Source organism: Salmo trutta, chromosome 39 (assembly GCF_901001165.1).
Source record: "Salmo trutta chromosome 39, fSalTru1.1, whole genome shotgun sequence".
NCBI classification, from domain to species: domain Eukaryota; kingdom Metazoa; phylum Chordata; class Actinopteri; order Salmoniformes; family Salmonidae; genus Salmo; species Salmo trutta.
In genome coordinates, this window is record NC_042995.1 from 13015431 (window position 1) to 13026588 (window position 11158).

General features: G+C 42.7%; 1 protein-coding gene across 3 annotated transcripts; it reads left to right on the forward strand.

Annotated features, from left to right (window-relative positions):
- Positions 1-1296: 1296 nt before the first annotated feature.
- On the forward strand, positions 1297-8601 carry LOC115179811 (transformer-2 protein homolog beta). Of its 3 annotated transcripts, none has more exons than XM_029741608.1 (8): positions 1297-1470; positions 6314-6459; positions 7279-7438; positions 7518-7706; positions 7851-7966; positions 8065-8244; positions 8338-8411; positions 8520-8601. In XM_029741608.1, the coding sequence occupies exons 1-8, from the start codon at positions 1438-1440 to the stop codon at positions 8528-8530; spliced, it is 909 nt and encodes a 302-aa protein (XP_029597468.1). In that variant the 5' UTR covers positions 1297-1437; the 3' UTR covers positions 8531-8601. The 3 variants fall into 3 exon arrangements, with proteins under 3 accessions (XP_029597468.1, XP_029597469.1, XP_029597470.1); XM_029741609.1 differs by having other exon boundaries at positions 1299-1470; positions 5360-6459; XM_029741610.1 differs by lacking the exon at positions 1297-1470 and adding an exon at positions 1492-1827 and having other exon boundaries at positions 5360-6459.
- The last annotated feature ends 2557 nt before the right edge of the window (positions 8602-11158 follow it).

The window sequence follows — 11158 nt, forward strand, 5'->3', positions numbered from 1 at the left end:
CGGGCCCAGAGTTGTTCCTGCTCATGAGTAGTGCCCAGAGTCTTTCCTTGACCACATGACTTGACCGGGAAAAACGTCTGCCCATGTGTCACTGTTCCCCCATGTCTCCTCAGGACTTTGCTGGCCCATTGGAAAACACCTGCTGAAGAACCAAAGCCTCCAAAAGGAAAGACAATAAAGAAACTTGCTCAAACATCCCAAAAAAGAACAAACAATGAACCATCTCAGAAGCGCAAAACACAACAGGCAAAAAAATCACACTGTAGTTGCAAGCCCAAGAAGAGGAGGATAAACAAAGCTGCCAAAATACAGACACAAAGAATTTGCTCAAATACCAGCCACAAAGATTTTCCTCAAACGCCAGACACAAACAAAGAAGTCTCTGAAATGCCCCCAGTAAGGGAAGTGGACATGGAGGCTACTGAAACATGGGACGCAGCGGACATTCTGACCTACCAGATTCTAAGACATCCTATGTATGGGTTCTCTCTCGCTGACTTACACACGCACCAGTGCGCAGTACACAAAGACTCCTGTTTCAATATTCTTTTACCAGAAATTTTTCTGAAATGGTTTCTCTTTGTTGTTTTTCTTTTGTAAAGTTATGTTGAAGAATGTTTCATAAAACAATGTTAGATTTCAGAACCAAGAGTTGTACATAGATACTGTATGTCTATATTTGTTTTCTATTAAAAAAGTCTCTCAAACAAAGGTTGTTCTCTACTGGTTAAGACCATGGTTAGTTGTGGTACGTTGGTATCAGTTTTAAATGTATTCAAACGTATTTTCTTAGTTTGATTCCCTGGTAAATGCAACGACTTGGGACTGTTCAAAGTGCCTGCACTCAAGCTGAACATGCAGAAAACCTGAAAAATGTGATTATCAGTTCACTTTACATTATTACATCCTAGGCATTGCCCCTGTCGTTTAATGAAGGGTCAATAATGTTAATCCAGCTGGAAAAACTAACATTTTGTATAGTTTATCTCTGGATCAACACATTTAGTGTTATCCGGGATCCTTGGGACGTCCCTACCAAAGATTATGGATATACTGATATACGTCTCTCGTAATACACTCGTAACAACTTAAGCATTACCAAACTTCTATTCGATCAAATAAACCTCAGGTAGCAAATGAGCCATTCATTGCCCTCCATACAAAAACTCCTTGTTTGGTGGGCGAAACAACGAAAAAAAACCGCCATCTGTTGGAGGGAGACCGTTTTTCCGCCAAATTGGGCTACTCTTCCTATCTGGTTTAGACTTTCCCGTCTACTCACTGTGGTTGTACACACGTCACATCCGCTTCTGACTTAGTGAATACGGCTCTAACGAAACGGAGGCGAGTACCAGTGTTTCGCTTCACTTGATAACATTATTAGCTAACTAAATAAACCAGTTAATTATCTATCATTTAAGTTTCTATCGACAAGAAATGAGCGACAACGAAAAGGATTTTGGCGAGCGGGTGCGTATTATCAACCACGAACTACCGAAGATATATTCTTGCCCTAAAATGAGCAGACTCAACGACGCCATTTTGCCCTAGCCTAGCTAGGCACAACCATGATGTAGTTAAGATCATTGATTTGCATCGACTGTATGGATTTTGTACCGTTTTATATTTTCTAATTGGATGTCCATTTACTTATTTTTGTTAACATTGTTGTCTTTTCAGTGTATTTTGCAATTTAAAGCCCAATCAGGCCAAGTGGTTTGCAGCTATTTTAACGTTAGCTAATTCACATCAAGTACATTTTGAATTAACGAGTCTGAGACTGCTGGCGAGAAACAGTTACCAATGTACATTTACTCATCATTGCAGGTGAATGTAATATATACCTAACTGGCGAAGTGGTTTACGGCTAGAATGTTTAACTTCGTCCTCACTTACTGCTGCAGTCACTTCGTTAGCTAATTACAGATTGTACGCCAGATAATGTGACATGACATAAAAATGGTGGATACATGAAGATGGTTCACTCAGGCCGTTTACCGTAGGGGTGGGTGAGTCAGTTCCGGTCAATTTAACTGGGTGTCTCCCATAGACACCAATAGACGGGTTGGTTGTTTTTGCGACAAAACTGACGAGTGCGCAACTATGGGGCAAAATAGGTGTTTGCTTAATTAAGGCTGGTTTACAGTTGGTCTATCGACATGTATGTAGACAGTTGTTGCAGTGACATCATTAACATCCGATTGTTGTCTGACATCGAACTTGTTGTCATTATGAAAAAGTATAAATGCGAAAATGACAGGCTGCATGACAACAATCACAATGACAGGCTGCAAGACAGCAGCTGCCTGGTGATCCAAAATAGCATAACTGCTGTATTTTAAGACCAATAAACCCATCTGTTTAAAAATGTAATGCAGTATATTTCAATCTAGCAAACCAAGCAACTAAAAGTAACTTTCTAAACAATGTTTTCGTTAGTTTCTAGCTTGTTAGCTAGCTGGCTAGCCAGTTCAAATAATGACCATATCATAGCTGTCAATGTCTTAAATAAAGCACATTTTTATTCATTATTTAGGGTGTACATCCATACAATTATTTTAATCAATGTTTATTAAAAATATATGCATTCAATAGAGAATTGCATCAATAATCCGAACTCTGTTTCTACCATATCGTTCACAAGTTAGACTATTTCCTCCAGAATTTAGAATGATTAGAGTGAATAGAATGTCATTATGGCCATGGTCAAAAAGTGGTTGCTGCTCAATCGTACTCTCTCACTGCGCTGCCTTCAAACATCAACGGACAAGCTAGCTAGTTGCTGCAGGTTCCTGTGTGATAACATGGGTTTTTCCAAAAGGAAATCTGCGGAATACTAAACTAAATTGGGTCTATATATTTATTCATTTACAACGCTACGACAGAATTTTAATATCTACCCCGAAGACAATCTGTGGCAGTTTTCATAGTTATTTCTAAGTATTTCCCTTTAAATCACCATGGAAACGTCCCCTCTCAATGTTGATTGACCCGGGGTTAGAGGAATACAAAGCCACTGATCTGGTGTTGAAAATGACAAGGGTATCAAGTTTAATTTGATTGGTCCAAACTGCAGAGACACCTCTAAATGTTACCTCCCAATGCTGAAAAATGGAAGAGATACAACCAAGAGCTGGGCAGTTTAAACTAGCAACTGTCACAACAAACAAACTTTCTTATTTAATCAACACTGTTAAGTACAAGCATATTAATGTTATAATATTATAGAGAACAATCTGATTAGTTGAATGTGATTCATAATGACATAGAAAACTAAGTTTAGACATTTACCTGTATTTCACTTCATTCTAGAGCAGTCAGAGTGAACACCCTACATTATTGCAGGAAAATAAACAATATATATATATTTTTTTACAAATGAATGGCAAGAAAATTACAGAAAATTGTTTACGGTTGTAAGTGTGACTAAATAAAAGGTAATTCTACCGGAGAATTTAAGAACTTGTGCACTGTCTCAGGTAACCATGACAATGGCAGCAACAGGGTCAAAGTTGAACTTTATTTATGTCTTTTTATATATATATATATATAGAGAGATTTTTTTTCCCACAAAAGTAGTGCACTGGGCCTTTACTAGTACTGTATTAGCGGACCGCTGTAGCGAGGGCAAATTGTGTATATATATATGTTTTGAAATATATAACATCTTCCCGCTGCTATGTCCACGGAGTATAAATTAAGTGTTGTTTTGACTAGCGACACTTCTCACATTCATATTGTCTAAAGACATGTTGATAGACAAAGTATAAACCAGCCTATAGATTGTTGACAACATCTAAACTATATTTCATCTCCACTGTTTATTGAAAACATAAATATATTTACACAATGAGCACTCGTCTCTCATGCATCATTACAGTTGTTGGTTAGCTAGTGAATTTTAGCATAGATGTGACATGAGTCAACAAGACATGGTAGCAATAACAACCTACGATTCCCCACATGGCAGCATCTTTTTATTGTTGCTAGCTATCTGGCCAATGGCCATCCAGAATCTCAACAACACACGGACTTCTGCCCTATTGGAGTGTGTTTTATTTATTTATTTTTACCTTTATATAACTAGGCAAGTCAGTTAAGAACAAATTCTTATTTTCAATGACAGCCTAGGAACAGTGGGTTAACGGCCTTGTTCAGGGGCAGAAAGACAGATTTTGACCTTGTCAGCTCGGGGATTCGATCTTGCAACCTTTCGGTTACAAGTCCAACGCTTTAACCACTTGGCTACCTGCCGCTCCTGTGCATACAAACCGCCACCATAGATTTTTCAACTGACCTGTACTTTTTCCACCGACTCGAGAACAAGGAAAGTCTTAAAAATGTCAGTTGCAGGTGGTTCTACAAAAAACACACATTCAGAAAAATTATAAATCCATGTTTTGTATGGAGTGAGATATGCTTTTAGCATGTGTGTAGTTCATTGTTTTGGTCGCACTATATAATGTGCTGTCATCTACTTCTACACATGGCCGCATTGCATAGAAACTACTCGTTTCTGCAAAGATGCTGGGAAATCCTAGATGTGCGGCAGCTAAGCTGGCGAGGAACCATCTTGCGCGGTATAGAACAGTTTTCGCTGGTTTTTGTAGAGCCACCGGCAATTCAAAACAGACTTTTTAAAGAAACTTCTTTGTTCTCGATTCAGGGGAAAGTATCACCAAGAACAGGTTAGTTGAAAAATCTATGGCGGCGGTTTACATGGGGCCTTTCTCTATTGCCCAGTAATGGACACCAACAATCTTTGGTTATATCACATTATCCGGCGTAAACTCTGTAGCTATTCATTAGCCAGTTATAATGTATCAAGCTCTTCAACATGGCACCACCCATGTGAGAGTACTGTCTCTTTTCTAAAGTTGTTAGTCCTATATTTAGTTGCACTGTAATGGTCCTTCTGCAAAAGCCATTTTCCTTTTTAGTCACACATGAACAAATGTTATACTGAGTGGGGCCTTGAAAGAAGTAGCTGATTTACTTTAAACCTTTACTCAGATGTACTATAGCAGTTCTTCAATCTTGGTCCAAGGGCTTGACGAGCCAGATGTGCTAGTACTGGGCTGGATCAAAAGCCTGCACACCTTGTGTGACCCTCGGACTAGGATTAAAGAACACCATGATTTTATAACTTTTCTAGTCTTCATTCATCATATTCTGATGTTGTGCATTTCAGAGAAATCAATATACATATTTCCTTAACATTGCTTTGATTTAATGCTTTTCAGGTGAGACAACTTAGTCTGATTTGAGTGTTACGAGCCTGGTTTTTGCACATTTTGACCTCTGTAGCTCTTATAAAAAAACCAACACTTTTTATCATCCTTGTCTGTTTTTCGTTAAGGTTGAGTTGGGAAGAAGCAAAATGGCGGAAGAAGTTTCAGATATGAAGTTTGAAGTTGTTAAAGGGCATATTTGATGAAGCTGATGGTGTTGATGCATGCTAATGTAAAATGAAGCTGGCAGAAGCGAGCGGCCACGCTGTCCACTGGTAGAGTGATGTAATGGCAGAAATCAAATGGGAGGAAGGAAGTGGGGGAAGAGGAGAGAAAAATGAAGTCAGAAATGGTGTGAAACGGAAGAAAGAAGAAAAGAGATGGTTGTTTTGAAGTTATGAAGTTAAAGAAGTGATGAAGTTATGAGAAGTGTTCGGGGGTATGGTTAATTCCCTATAGCCTGCTATGTTATTACTACAATCCTATTTCTCTCTCCCTCTCTCCTTCTGTTTTCTAAAGCAGTGTTTCCCAAGCCATCCCTCAAGGACCCCCCGTCATTACACCTGTTTGTTCTATTCCACCATTGGTACACCTGATTCAACAAAATCTCAAGCTCTTTCTCAAATTGAATCAGGTGTACTAAAACAGAAATGTGCAACAGTGGGGTCCCCCTGAGGGATGGTGTGAGAAACACTTCTTAAGCATGCATGCCAACTGCTCCTCCATCTCAGACACATTACCTAGTCCTCAACACGCAAGGTTAAACTCTGCTACGCTGCCTAGAGTGTAAGAGAACAATCCGCTCATCATAGAACTGTGTTAAGATTAAACTAGATTAACACCTCTACTTTAAGCCTATATGATTTCCTTTGGTCGCCTGTAACAGGCAGATCTAGTTACAACAAATACCTGTCGTTAATGAAATGTTATGATTTTTTTTCTTAAACTACTGGAGCTGAAATATTAGAGGGGCCTGTAGCAGGTTTGAGCGAGGTTCCTTCTGTACCTCCTCTCACTCTCTATCCTGACCGTTTCTGTATTTTTGATTTTGACCTGTATTTATGTGTATCTGGCCTGTTCAGGACTCGCGGTCCGCTTCCAGGAGTGTGAGCCCAAGGGGTTCTGGGAAGTCTGCCAGCCGCTCCCTGGCCCATTCCCCAGCCCGCTCCAAAGATGGCTCCAGACACTCCAGGTCTAAGTCCCACTCCCGATCCCGCTCCAAGTCCAGGTAAGAACCCCAGCTCCAAGGAGGCTTTAAGTTTTGTGGTGACTCTTTTAGGAGCTGCTGGGTAGCGTAGTGTGTATTTTTGTTCAGGTACACATAAAGAGCTTGTTGTTTTTGTGTTATGGCTTTATTCATGTTGTTTTTGTTTCTAAACTCTTTAAATCAGGGACCATCAACTAGATTCCACCGTGGGCTGATTTTTCTTTCTTGAGTGGATGGTCAGGGGGCTGGAACATAGTTACAAATCATTTGTAGACTGCAAATTGACCGCAAGCAGTCCAAACATGATACATTTCTATAAGGTCACATACAGTTGAAGTCAGAAGTTCACATAGATTTAGGTTGGAGTCATTAAAACTCGTTTTTCAACCACTCCACAATATTCTTGTTAACAAACTATAATTTTGGCAAGTCGATTAGGACATCTACTTTGTGCATGACACAAGTAATTTTTCCAACAATTATTTACAGACAGATTATTTCACTTCTAATTCACTGTATCACAATTTCAGTGGGTCAGAAGTTTACATACACTAAGTTGACTATGCCTTTAAACAGCTTGGAAAAGTCCAGAAAATGATGTCATGGCTTTAGAAGCTTCTGTTAGGCTAATTGACATAATTTGAGTCAATTGGAGGTGTACCTGTGGATGTATTTCAAGGCCTACCTTTAAACTCAGTGCCTCTTTGCTTGACATCATGGGAAAATCTAAAGAAATCACCCTCCACAAGTCTGGTTCATCCTTGGGAGCAATTTCCAAACACCTGAAGGTACACCCTGCTATAAATGTTCTTAACATGTCCTTTATTTTATTTTCCCCAGGTCTCGTTCCCATAGAAGCTCCCGCAGGCATTATTCCCGCTCTCGCTCCCGTTCCCACCGCCGCCGTTCCCGTAGCCGTTCCCGAAGCGGGGAATACCGCCGCCGTCGGAGCCACAGCCACTCCCCCATGTCCAACCGCCGCAGGCACATTGGCAACCGGGTACGTGTACACACACACACCTCTGGAGACGAGACGCTCTTAGGCAAACCCCACACACAAACTCTATCCTTCCCTATAGGCCAACCCGGACCCGAACTGCTGCCTGGGTGTGTTTGGTCTGAGCCTGTACACCACAGAAAGAGACCTGAGAGACGTGTTCTCCAAGTACGGCCCCCTGGCTGACGTCAGCATCGTCTACGACCAGCAGTCACGACGCTCCCGCGGCTTCGCCTTCGTCTACTTTGAAGTCCGAGAGGACGCCAATGAGGTAGGAATGCAGGGAGGGAGGAAGGGGATATTGCTGGGGAAGAACAGAGAAGAATCAGAACTTGAGTGAGCATGGTGTTGAAGGGGAATACTCTTCTCTAAACATCTTTGTCCCTCTCCTCCACCCTCCCTCTCTCTGTTTCAGGCTAAGGAGAGAGCTAATGGAATGGAGTTGGATGGACGGAGGATCAGGGTGGATTTCTCCATCACCAAACGACCACACACTCCTACCCCTGGGATATACATGGGACGGCCCACATAGTGAGTGACCGTCTCCCTTACACTCACGCATCTGGGATGGCCCACGTGATGCACACACGTTCTACATTTAGTGAATCCTCTAAACGTGTGTTTTCCAGTGGTGGCGGCGGCGGCGGCAGCAGCAGCGGAGGCGGTGGAGGAGGAAGTGGCGGCCCCAGCTCAAGCTCATCTCGCCGTAGCTCGAAGGATTACGACCGCGGCGGTGACCGTGGTTACGACAGAGGCTATGACCGTGGCTGCGATCGCTACGACGACCGAGAGTGCTACAGGTCTTACAGGTGAGACACCTGGCCTGGATCTTATAGTTAGTGGTTGCTAAGCAGGACTGTGGCAGTTGGTTGGTGGATGCTTATTGTGTGTTGTCTCTCCAGGCGCAGGTCTCCGTCCCCGTACTACAGCCGAGGGGCCTACCGGTCTCGCTCACGCTCGCGATCTTACTCCCCACGTAAGTCAACCAGACTTAGCACCGCTTAACATGGTTAACTTGACGGCTAATATACTAGTGACGCAGTGGTTGGGCCTCAATGTCTGTGTCTCCCTCCTGTCTCCACAGGCCACTACTGAGCAGAGGGAGAAGAGGAGCAAGATGATACTTTTTGTGGGGTTAGGGCCAGGGGGGTGGATGTGGGGTTAGGGCCGGGGGGGGTGGATGTGGGGTTAGGGCCGGGGGGGGTGGATGTGGGGTTAGGGCCGGGGGGGGTGGATGTGGGGTTAGGGCCGGGGGGGGTGGATGTGGGGTTAGGGCCAGGGGGGGGGGGATGTGGGGTTAGGGCCAGGGGGGGTGGATGTGGGGTTAGGGCCAGGGGGGTGGATGTGGGGTAATGCCAGGGGGGGGTGGATGTGGGGTAATGCCAGGGGGGGGTGGATGTGCGGTTAGGGCCAGGGGGGGGTGGATGTGGGGTTAGGGCCGGGGGGGTGGATGTGGGGTTAGGGCCGGGGGGGTGGATGTGGCTTTAGGGCCAGGGGGGTGGTGGATGTGGGGTTAGGGCCAGGGGGGGGATGTCTGGGGAAGTTAGGGAAATGGTAAAGGATGTAATTGTGAACTTGATAGTCTTTTTTTTGTTTATTTTCGTTAAATATGTTCAGTAGGTGGATTTTTGTTCTGTCAATCTTGCAGTTGTTTAGAGAAGCGGTCGATTGGTTAATCCAGGGTTCTCCCCAGGATTTTTTAAGACGGTGGTGGTGGTGCTGCTGCTGAGTACAGTGAACGCCTGTAATTCCCATTTCCTGCAAACTAGAGCAAACTTTGGTGGGGTTGTTTTTTACATAGTGGCGCAGCCAGTCCACACGGTGACGCAGCGCCCCTCTTACATTCTTTGGGGAGAACCCTGTTTAATCCATCTGATCTGTATTTTGTATCACCAGGCTCCTTTTTAATGGGTAGATGTGTTGAAGTACAGTGATATTTAGTGCACGATAGGCTCTAGGGGAGAAGGCTCAAGGTAAATGCATCTCTAGGATCTGATTACCTTACCCCCAATCCTAAGCTTAACCTTTAGGTTGATGAAAAAATATCTCACCCTTTATCAGTGGTTAGGGGGTAACTTCTTCCTGCTGTATGTTCAGGAGAAGAGCCAAGAGCTAGAAGCTCTACCCTAGTTCAGTGCTGTGTGTATGGGTGTACCATGATTTTAAGTGTGCAGTATTCCAAGCAATAAAACTGCATCTTTTCAATTTTTTTGTCCGTCAATACTTTCTTCATGTCTCCTGTACTTAGTGTGTGGCAAACTGGTGAACATTCTGTGAAGAATATGTAAGGCTATAGGAATTGATAAACCTTACTACAGAGAAGGGTCTTGTTACAAACATAAACAAATATAAGGCTAAAATGTTTCGAATGATGGTACTATATTTATGGCCCACATCCACAGGACCCCAGCAAAGGAAAAAGGGAGGTGTTGAGTAGAGGTCGACCGATTAATTAGGGCCGATTTCAAGTTTTCATAATCGGACATCGGTATTTTTGGACGCCGATTTAAAAAAAATATATATATTTTACCTTTTATTTAACTAGGCAAGTCAGTTAAGAACACGTTCTTATTTTCAATGACGGTCTAGGAACGGTGGGTTAACTGCCTTGTTCAGGGGCAGAACAACAGATTTTTACCTTGTCAGCTCGGGGATTCAATCTTGCAACCTTACAGTTAACTAGTCCAACGCTCTAACCACCTGCTTTACATTGCACTCCACGAGGAGCCAGCCTGTTACGCAAATGCAGTAAGAAGCCAAGGTAAGTTGCTAGCTAGCATTAAACTTATCAATCAATCATAATCACTAGTTAACTAAACATGGTTGATGATATTACAAGTTTATCTAGCCTGTCCTGCGTTGCATATAATCACTTAGGTACAGGTTGCTCCAACCATAAACATCAATGCCTTTCTTAAAATCAATACACAAGTATATATTTTAAACCTGCATATTTAGTTAATATTGCCTGCTAACATGAATTTCTTTTAACTAGGGAAAATGTGTCACTTCTCTTGCAAACAGAGTCAGGGTATATGCAGCAGTTTGGGCCGCCTGGCTCGTTACGAACTGTGAAGGCTATTTCTTCCTAACAAAGACAGCCGACTTCGCCAAATGGGGGATGATTTAACAAAAGCGCATTTGCGAAAAAAGCAATCGTTGCACGACTGTACCTAACCATAAACATCAATTTCTTTCTTAAAATCAATACACAAAAGTATATATTTTTAAACCTGCATATTTAGCTAAAAGAAATCCAGGTTAGCAGGCAATATTAACCAGGTGAAATTGTGTCATTTTGCGTTCATTGCACGCAGAGTCAGGGTATATGCAACAGTTTGGGCCGCCTGGCTCGTTGCGAACTAATTTGCCAGAATTTTACGTAATTATGACATGACATTGAAGGTTGTGCAATGTAACAGGAATATTTAGACTTAGAGATGCCACCCGTTAGATAAAATACGGAACGGTTCCGTATTTCACTGACAAGAAAAACGTTTTGTTTGAGATGATAGCTTCCGGATTCGACCATATTAATGACCTAAGGCTCGTATTTCTGTTTGTTATTATGTTATAATTAAGTCTATGATTTGATAGAGCAGTCTGACTGAGCGATGGTAGGCAGCAGCAGGCTCGTAAGCGTTCAAACAGCACTTTCGTGCGTTTGCCAGCAGCCCTTCGCAATGCGTCAAGCATTGTGCCGTTTGTGACTTCAAGCCTATC

Bases quoted from the DNA above. Each gene is read 5' to 3' on its own strand.
- LOC115179811 (XM_029741608.1), top strand. From the start codon at position 1,438: ATGAGCGACAACGAAAAGGATTTTGGCGAGCGG. The intron at 1,471-6,313 runs GTGCGTATTATC...TGGCCTGTTCAG, and splicing joins AAAAGGATTTTGGCGAGCGG to GACTCGCGGTCCGCTTCCAG. The intron at 7,707-7,850 runs GTAGGAATGCAG...TCTCTGTTTCAG, and splicing joins TCCGAGAGGACGCCAATGAG to GCTAAGGAGAGAGCTAATGG.